Source organism: Mus caroli, chromosome 14 (genome assembly GCF_900094665.2).
Source record: "Mus caroli chromosome 14, CAROLI_EIJ_v1.1, whole genome shotgun sequence".
Classification (NCBI taxonomy): Eukaryota; Metazoa; Chordata; class Mammalia; order Rodentia; family Muridae; genus Mus; species Mus caroli.
In genome coordinates this window covers 46,012,845-46,035,262 of record NC_034583.1, presented here as the reverse complement: position 1 = coordinate 46,035,262, position 22,418 = coordinate 46,012,845, and the positions used below count along the sequence as shown (strand labels likewise).

Below are 22,418 nucleotides of genomic sequence, written 5' to 3'. Positions count from 1 at the left end.
GGGGGGGGGAGTTGGTTCAGTCCTTCAGCATCTGGGTCCTGAGGATAGAACGTGGATCATCAGGCTTACCGGCAGCTTCCTTTACCTGCTGAGCCATCGCTCCACACTACCCTCCGCCCCTAGCTGAACAGAAAATCCACTTTGTGCCCTGGGAGGGTGTAGCTCAGTTGGAGAATATGTGGGTACTTAGCATGAGCAAGGCCATGAGAATGGAAAAAAATAGTTTCCTTTAGTTCACACAATGTTTGGTCAACATCAGCTGCTATCCCTCAGGAGCTGGCCACTTTGGTGTTTTGTTGTTGTTATTTTTTGGTTTTTTTTTTTTTGAGACTAACTCTCCCTCACTAGTATCTCAGAGATACTAGTCCCTGGGGCTGGCCAGCAACCCTAGGATCCGAGAGCCTCCGCCTCCAGAGCTGGGGTTATACGTACATGGCCATGTCCAGCTCAGCTCTGTGTGGGCGCCAAGGATACAGCTCGGGTCCTCTCGTTTAAGCAGCAAGCTCTTTACTGAGTGAGGTCCTTTCCCAATCCCACTTCACAAACGTTAACTAATAATAATAAAAGCAATCAATAAACCAGGCACTGCTTACGGATTTTCATGTAACCAGGAAAAGTTATCACTCTCTCTCAGGTACCCAGAAAGCTGGAATCACAGAGGCAATAAGTGTGAGAAAGGAAGCTACAAGGACTGAGACCAGAGAGAGGAACAGGAAATTAATGGAGGGAAACCGGGAGACCGTTACTGGATGCAGCAGGGAAAGATGGATAGAGACACTGACAGGCAGAGCTGGACCAGGAGGCTTTGGTGAGGAGGCATACGGAGACTGAGAACGGTGACTGGGAGTAGAAGCTAATGCCCAGTGAAGCCTGTTCCCCTGGAGACAGAGCCATCCTCCGGCCACACATAATGACACATGCCTCTGTGTGTGCCCCTGTACTGTCACAGTCACTTACCCTCTATAAGAAGCCGTGTCAACATTGCTGTGCAAAGCTGGAAAGGTCTGCAGTCTCCTTTTCTACACAGCCAGGCCACAGCCAGAAGCATAGAAACTGCTTCCAGAGCAAGAGGGAAAAAGAAACGGGAACATATCTTTTTCTTTCTTTTTTCTTTTAATGTGGTTAAAGCATGCATCACCATTGTTAGAGTTCTTCTCGTTTTCTTTTATAAACTCATAGGTCAGGGGTTCGAGTGAGGAGGAAAAGGCAGGAAGTCCTAGAAAGAAGACTTGAGAAGGGTCATGGGTTTCAGATATTAAAACATAAATAAATAGGTGTGTGTGAGAGAGAGAGAGAGAGAGAGAGAACTTAGTGTCCAGCAGGGACACTGGTGAAGGCTGCCAAATCCCTGTGGACTTGAGTTTGATCCTTCAGACCCTCAAGGTGGAGAGAATTCCTGCAAGTTGCCCCCTAATTGCCACACTTTGCATTGTGGCACGCGAGTGCCCCCACCAAAAGAAAAAAAAAATAATACACACACACATGTATGTATGTATGTATGTATGTATGTATGTGTATTCGCGCAAACGTTTTATAATAAAAAGGTGCAGTGAGACCGGTTTACGGACTGCTTAAAATTCAGGTTAGCAATGGTCTACATGCAGGGTGTGTCAGAGAGACATTCTGGTTTCTTCAGAATGTGGTTTTAGCCTAGTAGGGGAGCCTGGCTCAGGCTGTGCAAAAACAAGCCCCAGTGTAAGGCTACTTAGCCTCTCACTTGGACAACGTTACACTCATAGATGTTCATGTAAAGGTGGGCTGCTAGACAACTTGTGTGACCCAGAGACACTGGCCTGGGAAGCCAAGGGTTGGAGGGCCTTGCCCCCCAATCCTGACGCTCAATCCCAGCCTAAGAGGTCCCAAGTTCGCTAGTTCTCCCAGTTTAGCAATGTCAGAGGGCGCTCACTCACAGAGGGTTGTTCTTCTGAGCCTGGCTTTAGGGGGGGAAACGAGACGGGAAAGATGAGCGGACAGCGAGGAGAACGAGAAGGGCAGTGGGCGCATCGGCCAGGTCCGGGAGCTCGCGGCCCTCGGGGGCCCCCCGGACGGACGCCTCGGGCGCGGCGCGTGTGCTTGCGGGCGGGGCGGGCGGCGGCCAATCCGGGCGGGCGGCCGGGAAGGGGCGGGGCTTGTGAGCTCCGGCTCCGCGAGTCCTCCTTTTTTGCACACACACGAATACAAAGAGCCATACGACCTTCGAGTATCCTTTTTCCATTTTTTTTTCTCCTTCATCTTGTGTGCGTTTTCCAAATTTTTAAAAATAGAGATCTGTGGCAGTGCTGGGGTGAGGAAACTGTTGCTAAGGGGAATTTGCTCTTTTCCCCATTTCTTTTCCTGTCTCTCTTTCTCTTTCTTTTTCCTGATCGAGGTTTAAAAATATACCAAGTTGAGAAGCCGTGTGCAACTGTTCCCAGACCAATTTACAGAGTTTTTTTTTTTTTCTTTTTGGATCACATTTTAAGAATTGGTAAATTTTGTGGTTGAAGGATTTAAATTTTAGTCGCTTGGGGAAGTATAGATTTGTTTTTAATCGGGTTAAAGCGATAATGTGAATTTCTACCACAGGCAACAGAGAGATTTGAGGTGCCCTCACAAAGCCTTTGGCATGTGTTTTAGACACACTCCCTCAGAACCAAAACCAAGTGCTGTGGATGTAGCAGCGAGTGTGCCAGGCCAATAGATTAAATATACTGGGTTATTTTAATTGGGACACTCATTTCCCAGGAGAGAAGGGAAAGCCCTCTCACAGTGTCTTGCACACACAATTTCATGAGGACATTTGTGTGTATGTGCACTTAAAACATACCATTTCGTATGGATTCATCTTGTGGTTTATTCTTTGTATTTATGTAAAGTATGTGTATATGTGCTGTATCGGATTTTATTTTTAAAGTGTTTTCATTTGATTTTATGTGTGTAAAATAGACCTTAGGATGTTTTTTCCCCTCTGTGTTCCCAAATGTGATCAAAACAGGATTTCAAATGCAAAGTAAAGCGCAGAGGAAATCCTGCACTTAGCATACTTAAGAACTTTCATCCTATTGGAATTTACCTTCTTTTCTGCTTCTTTTTATATCAGATTAGTGAATAATTAAATAATTGCCCCAAAGCCTGCAGTCAGTGTGCTTGGCAAACGAAGGTGGGGGGGTAACTGGGTGTGTAGTCCAGAGCCTCTTAGTGACTTTTAAAATGCTTTTGGTTTTTTATTAGTTTTCCTTCCTAAATGTGCAACTGTGTATATTTTAGCCTTTATGAGTGGTTTGGGGGGGAGGTACCAGAAGGGAATTTCCTGGCATTTTGACAAAATGATCTTTTATTGGTTGGGATTTGTTTGGAAAACTCCACATCTGGGAAAGTGTGTGAGACAATATTCTAGTCCAGTTACTGAACGGGGGTGGGGTGGGGAGTCGGGGGTGGGGTACTTGGGGTAAGAGCAAGAGGAGGCAAACACAAAACCCAGGAGGGATAAGAAATACAATGTGATTGTTATTTTGCTTTCTGTGAATGCAAAGTTTCCCCCATATCGTCACATTTTTGGAAAAGTGTGTGTGCACTGAAGGACTGTTGCCTGGGGCAGAGGCCCCCCTTCCCTTGGGAGTTCTGTGCTGAGACAGGCTTATTAGGAGTTAGGCAGGATTTACCCGAATCCAGTCTGTGTTTAAAGACTGAGTGAAAACATTATAGTATATGTGGATAGCGATCAGGGTCGGCTACAATGTTGTAACCGGGAGATTAAAGTGCATGTTTTCACTACAACCAAACCTCAGTGCTTCTTAGTTCAGTGTTGTGTAGAGACAGCATTTAAAGCCACCTAAACAACACCTGCAGTATAATTTATACTAATAAGGAGAATGCCCTGGCTCAGGTTGACTAGACTTCTTATGTTCAGTAAGTGACTTTTTATTTCCCAACAATACAAACCAGATTGGGGCACAATGAATACTGGTCCCAGGGTGGACCTTCCGCAAGTTTAGACAATGCATATCTTTGAAATGTAGTTATTTTCTAAGGACCTTAGTGACCCCAGGAGTGATGGTAAGTTTTGTTATCCTTTTGAGGGCTCAGGCACCACAGTAGGCATCACATGTTAACTAGCATGATTTCTAAGTCCTAAGACAATGGTTGCCAGCTAGTTTAGCTTAGACTACGTGTCGCGATCTAGGCTCATCGCCAAGGTCGGGTTTTTTGTTGTTGTTGTTTTTTTGTTTTGTTTTTTTGTGAGAGAGGAATCCATCCCATGGATTGGCTTGGTTGGTTTGACAGTTTTACCAAAGAAGAGCAAATCTATAATACTGAGTGGATTTTGCTGAGAATCCAAAAGTAAATAATGCAAACCGAATTAAGGAGGAACTGCTACTTGGCAACTAGAACCCGAAAGCTCGGTAACTGAGGGAGGCAGGGACCCCAAAATCAGCCCATCCAAACAAATTTGCAGCCTCTGAACTTACAGTCGTGTACACACAACTGTAGAGCACCAAGGCACAAAGGCGAGTAAACAGTAAACCAAAATGGCGCCCGGCGTCCTTGAAAAAGCCTCTCTTGGTCGTGTCCCTCCCTGAGGAGGCCCCTCCCTTCCCTCCGCCTCGTTGAGTGACTGGGAGCGCACGCCAATAGCGTCCCTGGCCCTGTATCCCTTTTGGTTCAACCGCCTATCAGCGCGAGCCAGAGGGCAAGCGGGGCGGTGCCGCACCCCTTGCGCGCGCCGCCGGGTACACGGGCTCCGCGTTCTCGCGCGGCTGCGGCACACGGGTGCGGCAGTCTCGGAAACGAGGAGTTGGGGCCCCGAGTGGGCTCTAGAGGCTGCCATTGAGGTCCACTCGTGAGGACCCGGGGCCCTTCTTGCTCGATGGGACGCGGCCTCGAGGGCCCGCAGAGGCCAGCCTGCAGCTCCACTGCCTGTAGACCGAGCACCCATCTCACTGGGAATGCGATGCAATTGCAGGCGCCCATCTGAGTCACCTTAAAGTAATAATCAGCATTAACTGAAGGCGCTGTGTACATGTGATAAAAGCCCTGGGATTTAGTTTTACATGTTCCCGTGTCTTCACAAATGCAGTATATCAGGTATAGTCTAGGGTAACTGCAAACTTAATCTTGCCAAGTTAATTTTTAAAATTATACTGCCAAATAGACCTGAAAACCTGTTTCAAATAGAGCGTAGTGATGTACACCAGTAATTCTGGCTCTCCAAGGCTAATGCAGGAGGCTTGCCACGATTTTGAGGCCAGCCTGTTCTACATAGTTCGAGGTCTGGGAGGGCTGGAGAGTTTGCTCAGTAATAGAGGACCCTGGTTCAGTTCCCAGGTGGCTCATAGAACTCCAGTGACCCACGGGAACCACTTCTGACTTCCTTGGGCACCAGGCACTGCAACTGCTCACTTGCCTGTGGCGTACTAACATGCACTCAAGGAAATACCTTGATATTTCATATATATTACCATATATGAAAGAAAGAAATCTTCAAAAATTTTAAATTAAAAAAAAAAAAGAATTACATGCTGACAAAGGGAGGAGGGGAGAGGCACACACCCCCATTCCTGGGAGAGAAGAAAGGAAGGGCGAGTGTAAATTTCTGATTACAGGGAAGGCACTTGTTTACGAGCCCATTCTGCCCAGTGTCTGGGCAGTTCTGTTTTGTACCTGATAATGAGGCCTTAGATGTTCTGCAGATCGCTAGGTCACTGTTTTTGATTTTTGAGACAGTCTTTTGTTGTGTTGCCCTGGCGGTCCTGGAATTAGCCCTGTAGACCATGTTGGTCTTGGACTGGCAGAGATCCTGGGGCCTCTGCCTTCAGATTAAAAGCATTCACCATCAGTGCCCACCCTAGACTGGTCCACTCTTAAAATACAGGGAAAGCAGATTTTATGGTAACTGCTCACTTGCTGTTGTGTGATAACTCCTTTCTGATAGAAATAGGTTTTAAGAAGACTTTCTAACAAGTGAGTCATTTTGTACCTTGAAATGGAGGAAACAGGGCTGACTGAGTGGGAGCTGTAAGGGACTATTTCCTTTTTCTTTCCAGGGAAGATAGGAATTGCCTATCACAGGAAAGAAAGTCCATTTCTATCCTGACCCTAAAGAGTCAAAGGCCCATTGTGAGCACATATATCTGAAGAATAATACCCATCACATCCACCTGTTAAACTATAAGAAAACTTATTTTTCATACTTTGGAGGTAAACTCAGCCATGTAGAAAATTCACTCAGAATGCTTGAAAGCAAGCAAAGAGACAGCCAAGAATATGATGTATTTAGTCTTGAAGGAAAAAAAGAAGAAGTGTGACTTGGGAGGAAGGGGTAGTTGAGATTACAGATGGCCTCCCTGAACGGTTCTGTTTAAAGATGAAGCTTTCTTCTTTTGTGCGTTTGGCTTTGGCGTTGGTGGTTGGTGGTGGTGTGTTTGGGTGTGTGTCATTTTTCATTCTGTCTGGACTTCACCTTACTGTGTAATGGAGGATGACTTTTGAATTTCTGATTCTTTTGCCTCCACCCCTAGGTTCTGGGGTAACTGGGGGCTAATACCATGAGGCTCTTTTTTTTTTTTTTGAAAAAAAAAAGAAGCCCAAATCTTTATTGTATAGAAATACATACATACATATATATATATATATATATATATATATATATATATATATATAAAATCCACGATGCTATTCTCTCATTTCCCCATCTTCCTCCTCTTCTTCAACGCCTCTGATGTAGAGGACATTATTACACCTTATTAGAACTTCACCCAGATGTCCAGACAGCACCCCATCTATGTATTCTTCTGTATTTGCAAGCTGCATGTTCATGTAGCCATCCACGGAGACCAGGTAGCCCTTGTACTCCATGCCCCACTTCAGTTTCACCATCACTGGCTTCCCTGTCAGTCCATTGAGGAAAGGCTTGGGGTTGAGGGGTAGACTCATCACGACCACCGGCGAGCGCTGCACCCCGCTAGCTGCCGACTCCACCGCTGCCTGCCCCTGACCTGAGCGGCTGCCGCTACACCCAAGCGACCCGCGCTAAGAGAAAATCACCATGAGGCTCTTATGTAGTGCTGGAGATTGGGCCCAGGGATCTTAGACAAGTACTGTAGTAACTGAGCCATAGGACCAGCCCCATCCACTGCATTTTGGTTTGGTTTGGTATTTCTTTCTTTCTTTGTGTTGGAGTTTTGCTATGTACTTCAGTCCAGCCTCAAACAGCTAACGCTGTTCTCCAACCAATAGCGGTTGCACTGCTTCAAACTCTGGAGTGCTGGGATTACAGGTGTGAGTTCCTACACCTCGCTGAAAAATACAGTTTCCAAATTAATTTCACATGTATTAAAATTAGACTATCAGGTATGGGGGCAAATGCTTGTAATCTCAATGTTGGAAGAATGGAGGAAGGAAGATCAGATATTCAAGTCAGTACTAAGTCACATAGCAAGTTCAGTTCAAAGCCAGCCTAGGCTTCATGACATCTTATTTCATAAAAGAACAAAACACATAAGATCAGACAATAGTGAAATTACTCCTAAATGTGTTTAGTAAGCCTCATTTTGACGTTTGTCATTCATGTTGTTGACTGTTCACTAGATTGGGGGTTTTGTTGGTTGGATGGTCATAAGATTTCTCACTGTGACTGCACTTAGTGGTGCACAACTTTAATTACAGCACACTAGAGGCATAGGCGAATCTCTGTGCGTTCAAGGCTAGCCTGGTCTAAATAGCTAGAGCTTTGTAGCCAGAGTTCCAGGATAGCCAGGGCTACATAAGAGAGACCCTGTCTGCACCCCCTCCTAAAAAAGAAATTCAAGTTGGGCATGATGACAATAGGTCATTGATCCCAGTAGAGGTAGAGGCAGCAGATCTCCATGACTTCAAGGCCAGCCTAGTCTATATATCTACACAAATATCTATATATCTATATTTATATCTGTCGATATCTATCTCTCTATATATATGGGGGAGGGGGAGAAGGAGACTTAAGAACAACCCCAACAAACAAACAAAAAAACCTACATTAGCCGGGCGTGGTGGTGCACGCTTTTAATCCCAGCACTTGGGAGGCAGAGGCAGGCGGATTTCTGAGTTTGAGGCTAGCCTGGTCTACAGAGTGAGTTCCAGGACAGCCAGGGCTATACAGAGAAACCCTGTCTCGAAAAAACAAAAAACAAAAACAAACAAAGAACAACCCCGAAACAAGCAAATTAGAGTCAGGGTTGGTGTTCATTGTGGGCCTACAAACTTAGTAATAATTATAATAAATAATAATCCAGCTGCTATTTGTGGAGCACTGAGCTGGTGTCAGTATTTTATAGTTCTCTATTGACGGACAATCTTTTTAAAACTTCTTATTTTTATGTGTGCGTGTACGTGTGTGCACGCGTGTGTTGGAAGCCAGAAGAGAGCACTGGAACCCTTGGAGCTGAAGTTAGTTGTGAACTGCCTGACCGGGTGCTGGGATGTGAACTTAGGTCCTCTGGAAGAGAGCAAGTGCTTCACCTCTGAGCCACCTCTTCAGTCACCGTAATAGATAATCTGTATACAAATAAAGCAGGCAGAGATGAGAAAACCGGGACTTGGAGCTTTTCAGTTAGTTTGGTGGAGCACACGTGCTGTGTCACCACTGGGGAGACTACAGCAGGACCATAGAGTGGGTCTGAAATTAGCCTGGGAGTGCAGAGTGAGACGCTGACTTCAAAACACCCCTCTTAAACAACACCACACAAATTCAGACATGCTGCTGTATGCCTATAACCCTAGCCTCGAGGAGGCTGAGGCAGGAGAATTGCTGTAAGTAAAAGGTTAAGTGGTAAGTACCAGGCTAGCCAGCCAGGGCTTTGCAGTAAGACCGAGAACCTCTCAAAACAAACACAAACCCTATTCCTTTTTTTTTCTCACAAGATCCATGTTTAACATCTTTGCATCATGTTGGCTTTAAAAAAAAAAATCTCCTAGGGCCTGGTGGCACACGCCTTTGATCCCAGCACTCTGGAGGCAGAGGCAGGGGGATTTCTATGAGTTCAAGCAAGGCCAGTCAGGTCTACAAAAGGAATTCCAACTTCCAGAACAGCCAGTGCTCTTACACAGAGAAACCCTGTCTCCAAAAAACAAAACAAAACAACAACAAAACCAAACAAACCCCTCAGGAGTGGAGAGACAGCGGACTGAGGGAGACTCGCTGTGTAGCCATGAGAACCTGATTTCAGCCTAGAGCACCCTTGTAACAAGCAGGCTGAGCCTCTAACACCGACGCTATAGAGAGCAGAGGTGGCAGAGACGGGAAGATTGCCGTTAATTGCTATCTGACATCCTAGCTGGAAAAAACCTGAGAGTGCTAGTTTCAGGGAGAGACTCTGCCTCAAAAATACATACATACATACATACATACATACATACATACATACATACAAGATGGAGAATGTTGGAGGCGGGCTGACCGGCTTCCTCTGGTCCCTAGAACACCCACAATAAACCACACTCATGAATGCACACCCAGTATAGATCCTAAAAGAGAATGCGTTGTGTAAATGATCCATCCACAAGTTGCTGTGGATTTGCCTTTTGGTTTCCTTTGACCTTGAGCTTCGATTTGATTTAACCTTTAGTTTCAACTTCAGCTGGGCTTCCAGTGACTCTAATGGCAGGGAAGCTGCAAATGGATTTAGATGTACTATTTATGTATATGGATGTTTTGTCAGCATGCATGTCCGCACACCAGAAGAGGCCATTGCATCCCTTGGGAGGACAGTTATAGACAGTTGTGAGTGTCATGTGAGTGTTGGGAATTGACCTTAGGACCTCTGGAGCAGCCGCCCATGCTCTTAACTCATATGCAATCTTTCTAGCCCCTGAAGTTTTTATAGTGAATATGTAGTCAAGGAAAGCTACTTTTTCAATATAAAGGGAGAAAGAGCAAACTTAAAACTTTTTAATTATTATTTTGTTTGTTTAAGACAGGGTCTCACTACATAGCCCCGGATGTCCTGAAACTAACTCACTATATAGGCCAGGCTGGCCTAGAACTCACAGAGATCTGCCTGCTTCACCACATCTGGCCTAGACATGGCCTATTTAGTAACTAAATATAATTAAAATGCACTGTCAGTCTGTGTTTTAGTATCTCAGAGGCACTGTCAGCATAGTTCTTGTTTTTTTTTTTAATTAATTAATTTATTTATTATATGTAATTACACTGTAGCTGTCTTCAGACACACCAGAAGAGGGAGTCAGATCTCATTACGGATGGTTGTGAGCCNCAGAAGAGCAGTCGGGTGCTCTTACCCACTGAGCCATCTCACCAGCCCTAGTTCTTGTTTCTTTTTTTTTCAAAGATGTATTTATTTATTTATTATATGTAAGTACACTGTAGCTGTCCTCAGACACTCCAGAAGAGGGCGCCAGATCTCGTTACGGGTGGTTGTGAGCCACCATGTGGTTGCTAGGATTTGAACTCTGGACCTTCGGAAGAGCAGTCGGGTGCTCTTACCCACTGAGCCATCTCGCCAGCCCAGTTCTTGTTTCTTAAGTGGCACTTGCTGCCTGACCTATAATCCCAGGACTCAAAGGCTAGGATGAGCTGATGAATTCAGGACATCCATGGCTCCATAGCAAGACCCAGTCTTAGAAACAAAAGCGTGCTGTGGCAGTGGCTCGCTGGTTAAAACACTTGCTGTTCTTGCAGAGGACCCAGGCTTGATTTCTAGCACCCACAGGGAGGCTCACCACCTTCTGTAACTCCAGGTCCAGACACTCCCAAGACACAGACCTACATGCAGGCAAAACACCCATACGCACAGAAGAAAATAATAAGAAGGAAAATTAGAACTAATAAACTTAAAGTGAGCAGGCTGATTAAAAAAGAACCAAAATTCAATATATAGCAAATTCATTTAAATTATGATGTTATGGTAAATTACAGTGTAAAATGGAAATGTATTTGTCAGGGAATTGTAAATACACTTAAGATTTTGTCATTTACAGAGCTTCAGGCTGAAACATTCTTTTCCTGTAATCAAACATCATTTAGAAAATACCAATATTTAAGTTCCTTGGTGCGTTCTCAGTGACTCGGTACCTCCTAGCCCCCAGCCCTCCGCTCCTGTAGTAGTTTAGGTACTTAAATAGGGTATTCCAGAGAGAGGCAGTGTGGTTTACTGCTGCCATCCCTGTTCCTCTCTGTTGTCCTTGGCTATCTAGACTAGATATTCCTGTCGGACACCACAGGATCTTCCTTTAAGGATCCCAAGAAATGGAGATGAGGGATGGCAGAAGTGACTTTAGGGGTTGCTGAATGGTGAACTCAAGACATCTGGCTCCCTTTGCCAGGGGCTTGAGACCCAGCAATGTCGTTCTGCGAGTGCTCCAGGACAGCCCAGCCCCAGTTCCTTGACCTAGACAGAAGTTCACTTCCCTATCCCACCCCTCAGCATTGAAGATGCAGTACTGTGAGGTTGACTGGAGGTGGCGCCATTTTCATGTGATCCCAACACACTCAGGAGACTGAGGCAGGAGGATTGGCTTCCTGATGAGTACAGGCTAACCAGGACCACATAGCAAGACGGAAACAGACCAGCATTGGGGTTCTGCCTATAATCTCAGTTCAGGAGGCAGAGGCAGGTAGATCTCTATAAGACTGAGGCCAGCCTGGTCTATTGTAGTGAGACCTTATCTCAAACTACTAATAAATAAACAGGGTAGGAGCATGGTGGCAAATGGCTATAGTCCCAGCGTGTGGGAGGTGGAGACAGGAGTTATCCTATGTTTAAGGTCAGCTTCTGCTACTCTGATGTTTTGTTTGTTTGTTTGTTTGTTTGTTTCGAGGCAGGGTTTCTCTGTGTAGTCTTGGCTGCCCTGGAACTCACTCAGTAGACCAGGCTGGTCTTGAACCTAGATTCCAGTAGGAATCAAGGGCTAGATTCCAGCAGGTCTGGCTGGAATTTAGACACCCCCCTCCCCTTTAGTACATACCTTTGATTCCTAACGATGAAGGTAAGGTTAGTTCGTAGAAGAAAGTGACGTCTAACTGAGGGGCAGGCCACGTCAAATCAGAGAAAGATTTGACAAGATGAGTCAGAACTAGGGTATGTCCAACTCTCGTGGGAAGAGCACAGGAAAGAGGCTGTTTAAGAAAAAAGAGAGAAAAGGTATGTGGTGTGATGAGGTCGGGCAGAGCAGTGGGGTCAGAAGCTGTGAGAAACTGGGTAATTAGTCAGCCTGGGAGATTAGAGTGTACAGAGGCCAGAAGCTTGCAGCCTAGGCCCAGGGATAATTAGAACAGAGAAGGAAACACTCTGGGCCCAGACCAAGCTGTGTATCCGCACCGCTTGGGTACGACTCTCTTCTCATCACTTCATCAGAGGAAACACAAGGGACATTTACAGGTATCTGCTTAAATATATTATGCGGCGGAATAGCAATAACCAGGTTCTGCTCTCTTCTTTGACCATAACAAAAAGGCATACAGGTTTCCTGCACTTCTCTTCTCTGGCCCTGGCTACTATTTGTTTCCTAGCGTTGTGTTGATGAGACCACTCATATGAAGTGCTCTGAGCATTCTAAAGAACGGCGTCAATTAGTAAGATGCAATATTGTTATTAGAGAAATGACGGGGACCAGAGAGAAAGGAGGAAATAGACCTTCGTTTTTCTAATCTTTTCATCTTTCCTGGTGTCCCTTTTCCCTGGGCTGCAGTGGGCTTTGGGAGTGTCCTTGCTTGATCGCAAGGAGAGTGCCTTGAATCCCCTCCCACTACACACCAGGAAGACCTTTGGTTTTGTTTTTCACTCTTTCAGCGAAGGCCGTGGGACACCATTGTGCTGAGTGCTTAGGGAGCACAGGACCTGCTAATGGAAAGCTGAGGAGAAGCAACCATGTACCTGCTAGCCCACTCCTCCACAGAACCCACAGCCCGGAGCCCCAGCTCTTCTGACCACCTTCTATGAAGCGCTTCCCTGGCGAAGGCCAGTTACTTGGAGCACTTGTGAAGGGACCTATTAGAGTGTACACAGCTACCTGCGGCTATCAACTATGTCCTTCAGTGCCACCATTCTTTTCTCCCCTCCCAGTGGCAGTGAAGCCAGATGCTGCTGCTGTGCTTGTAAGAGCGAGACTAGCCAGGGCAGCACGGGTTCTCAGGGCGGGAATCCTCCCGCCAGTACCCCCATCACAGTGACTGGACATGGCCTGGCGGTCCAAAGCTCTGAACAGCTCCTGCATATTATCTACCAGCGGGTGGACAAGGCAGTGGGTCTGGCTGAGGCCGCTCTGGGGCTTGCGCGGGCCAACAATGAGTTGTTAAAACAGCTCCAGGAAGAAGTGGGTGAGCTACGGCAGGGGAAAGTGTGCACCGCTGATGAAGATGGGGAGAGCCGGGCCCGCAGCCCACCACCCGAAGAGCCTGGAGTGCTCAAGGGAAGTCCAGGAGAAACCTGCAACACTCTGCCTGCCATGGAGGAAGAGTGTGATAGCGTGGGCAGTGGCGTGCAGGTGGTGATCGAGGAGCTGCGGCAGCTGGGGGCTGCCTCCACCGTGGGGCAAGGGCCCTTGGGCTTCTTCGCAGCCCCCCAGAGAGATGCGCGCCTTCCAGGATGCACTCTGGCTGCGGTAGAGGGAGCCCCGCTGCTCAACCCGGTGAGTAACACCCAGTGTAGTTGGTCTACCCGAGCTGCTGGGGATGCAGATCATATGCCTCTTTCTCTCTCCCTCTTTAAACCATTCTTTTATTTGTATCTGTGGTAAGACAGAAGTGCATCAAATTTCCTCCATTTTCAGGGGTAGCCAGCACTCGTTTCCACCCTGAGCCTTTTTGCAGGAGGTCATTTTTGGTGCGTGTGCTTCCCGCTTTCTCAGCAGCTCTGCCTGGTATCTCCCCCCCCCCCCCCCCCCCCCCCCCCCGCAGCTGTCTCGGCTGTTCCACCAACTCCCGACTTTCCTGGCGAGAATGCCTGCCATGCACAGACAGCTCATTCATATTTTATCACGGCCTTTGCTTGCCAAAAAGGGCTTCAGTACAGAGATGAAAGTGTGGAGGGGAAGAGAGACAAAGGTGGAGAGAGGGAAAAGACAAGGATGCTAGACTGCAGGTGCAGGGAAGATGTGGAAATGAGCGAGCGGTCTGGGGAAGGAGCCGAGAAGAAAGGTGGATCTATGAAGAGGAGGTTTTTTTATTTGGTGGTGATGATTGACAGGACCTCACTCTCTTGCCCAAGCTGGCCTGGAACTCAGTACCCCTGCTGGCCTCAAACTTGCAGCAATCCTTCCACTTCAGACTCCCAAGTGCTGACATTTCAGGCATAAACCACCATATCTGGTTTCAAGAGACTCTATTTGGAAAAAGATAAAGTGGAGGGCAGGGGGTTGAGGGAAAGAAATAAAAATGTGAGCATTGTACCGAGCGTGGTGGCTCTTGCCTTTAATTGCTTTTGAAGACTTAGTTTTAATTTTTAACTACGTGTCTGTGGGGGATGGGAGGCATGTGCACATGGGTGCAGTTGCAGGGGGAGGCCAGGAGAGGGAGTCAAGATCTCCTAGAGCTATAATTAATAGGCTGCTATCAGCCCTTTGATGGGGGTGTTGAGATGCAAACTCGGGTCCTCTGGAAGAACAGTGTATACTCCTAACCACTAAGCCATCTCTCCAGCCTCCTTCAATCTCCTCCCCCTTTTATTCTCTCCTTTCTTTCTTTCTTTCTTTCTTTCTTTCTTTCTTTCTTTCTTCCTTCCTTCCTTCCTTCCTTCCTTCCTTCCTTTCTTTCTTTCTTTCTTTCTTTTTTTGACCAGGGTTTCTCTGTAATCCTGGCTGTTCCTGAACTCTTTGTAGATCAGGCTGGCTTTGAACTCACCAGAGTTCTGCCTCCTGAGCACTGGAATTAAAGGCATGCGTCACCACCACCCAGCCAATTACTTGCTTTTAATACCAGCACCCAGGAGGCAGAGGCAGATAAATCTCTGTGAACTGAAGGGCATCATGGTGTACATGGTGAGTTCTAGGCCAGCCAGGACCATGTACTGATATTCTGTCTCAAAAAGGGGGGGGGGGACAACGGACATAGAGGGCGTCACAGGAGGATCGTCATGACTTTGAGGCCAGCCTGGGCTTCAGCATAGGAAGTTCCAGGCCTGTCTGAACTAAATATAGAAATCCTATCTAAAACGGGGAAGGGAGAGACTAGAATGACGGCTCAGTGGTTAAGAGTGCTTACAGCTTTTCCAAAGGATCTGAGTACAGTTCCCAGCTCCTGTGTTGGATGGCTCCTAACACTAGCTGCAAAGGGATCTGTCTGATGCCTCTGGCCTCCTGGGAGCTATCCTCACATGTTCATACTCACACACACGCGCGCACACACACACACACACACATACATGTAATTTAAAAGGATAAAGAGTACCTCAGAGAGCAGAGGAGGAGGGGGAAGCAAGCATATTCTAGGCAGGAAAAGACATAGACATACATTGTGCTATTTCAGTTTTTCACTGCTCAAGGGTCATATGAAGAAGAAAAGCCTGGCCAAATAGAATCAGAACCACAGAAAGGCACGCAGGGAAGAGAAGGAGATGGAAGGATGACAGAGATCACAGAGACAGCGAGTAACAGATGTGCTGCCCTCAATGGCCGCAGAAAGGTTTTCAGCTCTCCCCTTCCCTCCGTCTGCCGGCTCTCTTCCCTCCTGACCCCAGCTAGGTCACCATCCCCGGTAAACGGTAAAGATCACAGCACATGGGGTGAATGAAAGTGTGGGAACTCCCAGCCCATCTGCTGAACGTGAGGAAGGTGAGCATCTAGCCCTATCCCCTCCGTGCTAGCCTATCACCAACCACAATTGGCTGTTGCTGTCCTAAAGGCTTCCATGTGTAGTCCTGGTTACTGTTCTCAGCCTCTCTGCCTGGCCCGAGCGGCTGGAGACAGTGGAGACCCAGGCCAGGTGGTGCCCGCCGCACTAGGCTTCTTTCAGTCAGGGGAGGAAGGCTTCCAGGCTGACAGGATGGAATTAGCTTTCAGATTTCACAGCACAGAAAGCAAGCAGCTCACAGGTCTATACATCTCAGCCGCCTCCTCCGCTTCTTTCTGTATGTGTGTGGTTCCCCCCCCCCCAGTTTCACCGTTTTGTTTTCTTGGCTGCAAAAATCCACACTCCCTTCCTTCCTTCCTTCCCCCTCCCGCTCCCTCCTTCTCTGCCCTGCATGCCCTTGACTGCACAGTCAGCTGGGTGTTAGGGCTGTGACTGTGGGCTGTGGTCCAGCCCAGATTGGCCCTGCCAGGGGACTAGAAGGCAGGTGAGGTATCTGTTGTGTGTGTGGTAGCCTCTCCATGGGTTCATTGCCTCTCCCTGCTTTGATCTGCCTTTCCTCTCTTTCCCCTTGTTACCGTTGTTGCTGTTTGCTTGTCTTGTTTCCTGTGCTGCTTGGTCTCGCTTGTTATCAATTCCTCCCCTGCTTCCTTCCTGACAAAGGCTAATCTAGACACATTTCTTGTTTTGACTGGTTTGTTGTTGTTGTTGTTTTGTTTTCTGAGACAGGATTTCTCTGTGTAACAGCCCTAGCTGTTCTGGAACTCACTCTATAGATCATGCTGTCCTGGAACTCACAGAGGTCCCCCTGCCTCAGCCTCCCGAGCACCACCCCCACTTGGTGACACATATACTCAAGAATATACCATAAGTAACTGTTCACGTACACGGTCAAAGCATGCCCAGTTCATGTAAGATGTTCTGTGATTAAAAACCCAACACTCCAGATCATGTTCTCAGAAGAATAGTTTCCCCAGAGCTGGAGAGACGGCTCAGTGGCCAAGAGCACTGGCTGCTCTTCCAGAGGACCCAGGTTCAATTCCTTAGCAACCACTTGGTGACACACAGCCATCTGTAACCCCAGTTCTAGGGGATCTGACACCATCTTCTGGCTTCTACAAGCATTGGATGCATGTGGTCCACACACATACATCAGACAAAATACTCGTACACCTATGAGAAAGAAAAAAAGAATGATCTGCCTGATGTTCCCGTAGACTCTACAAAACAAACCACTGACACGGAAGTCTGCTGTCCTGCCTCCACCTCTTGCTTTTTTCACTGTTCTTGGCCAAGAATGGTGGTGAACCAGGTCCTCTTCTGCCTAGCTGGTAACAGACTGTTCTTATGTCCTTAGATGGCAGACGACTATGTGGCCTCTGAGGGTTCAATACAACGAGTGCTGGTCCCCGCTTACGCCAAACAGCTTTCGCCAGCCACACAATTGGCTATCCAGAGGGCATCCTCAGAGACAGGACCAGAAAGTGGAACCAAGCTGCCCACAACGCGCCCTGAGGGCGTGCTCGGATCTGCAGCTCTGGACAGTGCCTTGGATGAATCAGGCGCCGCCGGAGGTACTGGGGAATTGAGCCGCTCTCTTGGATTTATTGGCTCCCCATGCAGGATCCGAGGGACTGGCCAGAAAAACTCCAGGCGTAAGCGAGATCTGGTGCTCTCCGTAAGTGAACTCAGTTTCAATCTTTTTTTTTTTCCTTCAGTTTGAGGAGAGGAAATAAAGAGTGGGTTGACTTTAAGCCTCCAGATAGAATGAATAGTGTCCTAAATCCTACAGGAATGGGAAGGATAAAGAGAGGCCTTACTGCATAACCTGGGGCACTGGCAAGGCCTTTCCATTGCCTTGTCTTCCAGGCTTGTCTAGGTAGAATGGTGTCCTTCTTCTAGAGAGAGGAAAATTGTATCTCAAAACCCTGATGGAAGATTATTAGGGTTAAGCACGCTGACCACCAAAGGGTGATGTTTTGGCCAGTGTTCAGGCTAAGTATCTAGGAGCGTCTTGAGTGTCTAGGAAAGCTAGATTGTCACGAAAGTAGTCTCAAGTCTCAAGTGCAGACTGCCCCGTCAGTCCAAGCTCTGGAGAACCCACTCACCCTGAGAGCTCACAGCAGGACTGGCTAGCAAGACTGCCTAACACTCTCTCGGAGAGGATGGGAGCTCAGGGGACACGCTGCTGATCTGGGAGCCCCAGCACAGCAGCCAGCTGGAACCTGAAGAACTTTGTAATGCAGTGATTCTCAGCCTGTAATGGAGTGATTCTCAGCCCTCCAGGGCCACGTGCAGTGACTAGCGAGTTTTCAGACTCTCGTCACTGGTGGGTGGGAAGAGGGGAGATGGTGCTTACTTCCAGTGAGTAGAGCCAGACACTCTACCGAGTGACCCAAGGTCTACATTCCAGCTCAGCGTGTCCATAGTGCAGAGCTTGAGAGATTTTCTTCTGGTTGAGTGTCGTCTCTTGGATCAACTCTGAGCTCAAGGGCTTTGTGAGGATTTGGGTTTTTTTTGTTTGTTTGCTTGTTTGTTTGAAACAGGGTCTCATGAAACTCCGAGTAGCCTCATTCCCTACCGAGCTGAGGCTGCCCTTGACCTCCTGGTCCTCTCGCTTGTGCCTCACAAGTGCTGGCTAAAATTATAAGCATATGCATATCGCCATACCCAGCTTCCTATGAATTCTGTTTACTTACGTATTTAGCAGCAGTTGGGGTTTATTAAATATAACAAGAGATAAGGGCTCGTTATAGAAGCTCTGGTTGGCTGTAACTTGTTATATAGATCAAGCTGGCTTCAAACTCACAGAGATACTCCTGCCTTTGCCTTCTGAATTCTGGGATAAAGGGCATGTGCCAGCATTACTGGACTTTCATATAGATTTTAAATATTTTTATTTTTATTTTTTGGTTTTTTGAGACAGGGTTTCTCTGTATCACCCTGGCTGTCCTGGAACTCACTCTGTAGACCAGGCTGGCCTCGAACTCAGAAATCTGCCTGCCTCTGCCTCCCAAGTGCTGGGATCAAAGGCGTGCGCCACCACCGCCCGGCTTTAAATATTTTTAAATTGTATTTATTTGTGTGTGTATACCAGATGTGTTCTGGAGTCTTTAGTGGCCAGAAGGTGTTCTGTTCCCTGGAGCTAGAGTTACATGCAGTTGTGAGTATCTCAGTGTGAGTGAGAGCCATCAAATTTGGGTCCTCTGGAAGAGCAGCAAGGGCTCTTTTCTTTTTTTTTTTAAGATTTATTTTATTTATGAGTACACTGTAGCTGTCTTCAGACACAGCAGAAGAGGGCATCAGATCTCATTACAGATGGTTGTGAGCCACCATGTGGTTGCTGGAAATTGTTCTGGAAGAGCAGTCAGTGCTCTTTTAACTGCTGAGTCATCTCCAGCCCCTCTTAATGAATTTAAAAACTTTTTTCTTAAATTTGTGTGTGTGTACATGTGTGTGTTTGTGTGTGTACATGTGTGTGTTTGTGTGTGTGTGTATGTGTGAGTGTGTGTATGAGTGTTCTACATATGTTTATGTACCCCCAGAGGGCAAAACAGGATGTCAGATCCCTTGTAGCCAGTCTGAGGCAGTTGTGAGTCACCTGACATGGATGCTGGGAACTGAACTTGGGTCCTGTGGAAGATCAGTAAGCCCTTTAATTTAGATTTTAAGTACTAGTGTTAAGAGAAAGGAAGTTACTCAGGAGGGAAAAATAAATAAAAACACTTGGAAAATATATGGAAAGCCAAGGTAGGAGAATATTGAGTCTGAGGCTAGCCTAGGCTACAAGGTAAGTTTTGATTGAAGCCAGCCCTGGCAATATAGCAAGACTATATCGAAAAAATAAAGGAAAAAAAAATATTGAGGAAGACTGTTGACTTGCAGGGAAAGAATGGTTGCAGGGCCTTACTTAGTGTGTGCCAGTGTTTAGTTCTGGAAAGAGCCCAAGAACTCCTCTCCAATCTGCTGGGACGCCTGTGGATTGCTGCAAGGGACCCTGTGGACAAAAGGACCGTCCACGGTGTTTAAGCCTTTGGAATGGTGCAGATGCCGGCCACCCTTGGGCAAGCGTATTTATTTTTAGCTCACTCGGGAGGTAGATGAGCCGGCAGCCTTTTCTGCTTTAACACTGTCTAGAGGATTTCCCTTTGCACTTCCAAGCTACTTGACTTGGGAGACAGGCAGTCGCTTTTCCTCTTCTGAAAACTCACACTTCTTACAAAACCCATTTGCCTACTCCTTTGTGATCCCTAACATTTGGACCTTAATTTCTAGATTTCTTGTTTTCTTTTGGTTCGGTTTTAATTTCTCAAGGGAAGGTCTCTGTGTAGCCCTGGATGTCCTAGAACTCACTTTGTAGACCAGGCTGGCCTCGAACTCGAATAGATCCTCCTGCTTCTCCCTCCAGAGTGCTAGAACTAAAGGTGTATATAGTTTTTTGTTCTTTTGTTTTTGTATCAGCCGCCCAAATGCTGAGATTGCAGTCTTGAGCCACCATACCTGACTTTTAAGTGGTAAAATAAAACTGTGTGGTATTTGGGGCTAAGACAGCACTTTGAAGAGTGGAGGCTGGAACCACTAAAAGCTGGAACAAACATTCCTATTTTGTATGATCACTTAATAGAGATGGGGGATAGGTTAGGAATTTCTAAATAGGGCGATATCCATTTGGGATTGTGTATCCACTGGCTGCAGGGGCTTGGGATGGAAATATAATTAGAAAAAAACAAAGCTAAATGTAACAGAAGTAAATACCTTGAATTAAAGCTCAAAATGTCAGCCTGGTGTGGTGGCACACGCCTTTAATCCCAGCACTCAGGAGGCAGAGGCAGGTGGATCCCTGAGTTCAAGGCCAGCCTGGTCTACAAAGTAAGATCTAGAACAGCCAGAGCTCTGTTACACAGAGAAACCCTGTCTCAAAAAAAAAAAAAAACCAAAACAACAACAAACAAAAAAGTAAGCTCACAGTTTCAGTTGCAGCATGAACCTACGACTTTGTGAGTGATGGGCTAAGAAAGGTAATGCCATCTTCAGACTTACTCGCAAGCACAGTGCTCCACTTCAGGAAGTGACGCTGTCTTTGACGAGATCCAGACGACAGACTCAGTTCTTGTGCTCCCTTGCAGGCAAGGCACAGTAACTTTAATTTTTTCAAATCCTATTTTTTAAGTTTTTTTTTTTTTAAAGATAGATTTATTTATTTATTGTATGTGAGTACACTGTCTCTGTCTTCAGACACACCAGAAGAGGGCACCAGATCCCATTACAGATGGTTGTGAGTCACCATGTGGTTGCTGGGAATTGAACTCAGGACCTCTGGAAGAGCAGTGGTCCTAACCACTGAACCATCTCTCTAGCCCTCAAATCCTATTTTTAGTGATGGTTCTTAAACACTTTAACCTCCACTATAGCCCACCACCCACCAGAGGTAGTGCGAAAGAAAGGATATGGGGGAAGTGGACCTGTTTAGAAAGGTTCTTTGGGGCAACTCCCATCTGTGTTGTCTGGAAATCAGCAGTTCAGTTCACAGGTCAGCAGGCAGCGGCAGCTCAATCCACTTGCAAACATTTCACAAATACACCAGCAGTCCAGTCCGGTAGAGTCCGGATAGCAATAGTGGTGACAGGACCTAGCAGAGACAGCCAGGCTTCAGCCTCGGCTCCAGTCAGCAGGAGGGACCAACAGGAACACCAGAAGTTCTCACTGTGCCTCTCTCAGGGAAGTGAAGGTCAGCAAAAACTCAAGACCCACAAGTGTTGCACAGTTAGCTTGCCCCAGCACATGTGTCCAGTCTGCCTGAGTCCACAGAAGCTGCAAGAAACTGCAGCACACCACCAGAGGTTTTTTTTGGTATGTTTCTCTCTATGGAGTCCCGAGAAATGCAGCTCAACTTCACAACGTAAGGTGGACCAATACATACATGTTGTTAGCAAAGAATCTTTTATCACATGTCCTTCACATGCTTGCTTTAGCAGAGCATCCTCTTTCCTGTGTCTGCTTCAGTGAAACATTCCTTCACAAGTCTTTCTTAGCCTTTCACACCTGTGTCCACTTTAACGAAATGTTCCTTCACGTGTTTGCCCCAGCAAAACACCACCCAACTGACTTTCCAAAGAGGCTTTAAGTTTTCACTTCAATGCAGGCTATCACAGAGCCCACTCCTCATGAGGACTCTGTCTAGAAAGTCTGAGAATCACCAGGACGGAGGCTGTTTAGACCAGACAGAAGAAAAGGGAAATTCATGAAAGCTGTCTACAGACTCTCATGTCCCAGGCTGTCCTGAAACTTGCTCTGTAGACCAGGCTGGCCACTTGCCTCTCCGTGGCACTCAGAGGCCTCCTGAGTGCTGGGGTTAAAGGCCTGTTCCACCACACCGAAGTAGTGGGTCATCAATTAATAGATAGTATCGGAATACACCTATACCAAAGAAATATAGAAAGCTGGGCGTGGTAGCACCTCCCTGTAATCCCAGCACGTGGGTACTAAAGGCATGAAGGGTGGGAGGGGGGTTCAGGACCAGCCAGGCCACATAAGAAGTTTGCAGCCATCCTAGGCTACGTGAAAGTTTGGCTTAAAAAAGAAAAGCAAGCCGAGCGGTGGTGGCGCACGCCTTTAATCCCAGCACTTGGGAGGCAGAGGCAGGCGGATTTCTGAGTTC

At 46.9% G+C, this 22,418-nt stretch overlaps 2 protein-coding genes across 3 annotated transcripts in view; one reads left to right on the top strand and one right to left on the bottom strand.

The window, feature by feature from the left end:
• Positions 1-2,168: 2,168 nt before the first annotated feature.
• Positions 2,169-22,418, top strand: part of C14H14orf93 (chromosome 14 C14orf93 homolog) — a 22,695-nt gene continuing 2,445 nt past the window's right edge. The window contains exons 1-3 of one of the 2 annotated variants that reach the window (XM_029468678.1): positions 2,169-2,237; positions 12,768-13,605; positions 17,118-17,438. In XM_029468678.1, the coding sequence (XP_029324538.1) occupies positions 13,003-13,605; positions 17,118-17,438 (924 nt within the window). In that variant the 5' untranslated portion in view covers positions 2,169-2,237; positions 12,768-13,002. Of the gene's footprint in view, positions 2,285-12,767; positions 13,606-17,117; positions 17,439-22,418 lie in introns of both variants that reach the window. The other variant, XM_021182055.1, reaches the window with a different exon arrangement.
• On the bottom strand, positions 6,652-11,446 carry LOC110308952 (small nuclear ribonucleoprotein F-like). The gene is made up of 2 exons (XM_021181323.1): positions 11,420-11,446; positions 6,652-7,008 (listed from the first exon to the last, which is right to left on the bottom strand). The coding sequence occupies exons 1-2, from the start codon at positions 11,444-11,446 to the stop codon at positions 6,652-6,654; spliced, it is 384 nt and encodes a 127-aa protein (XP_021036982.1).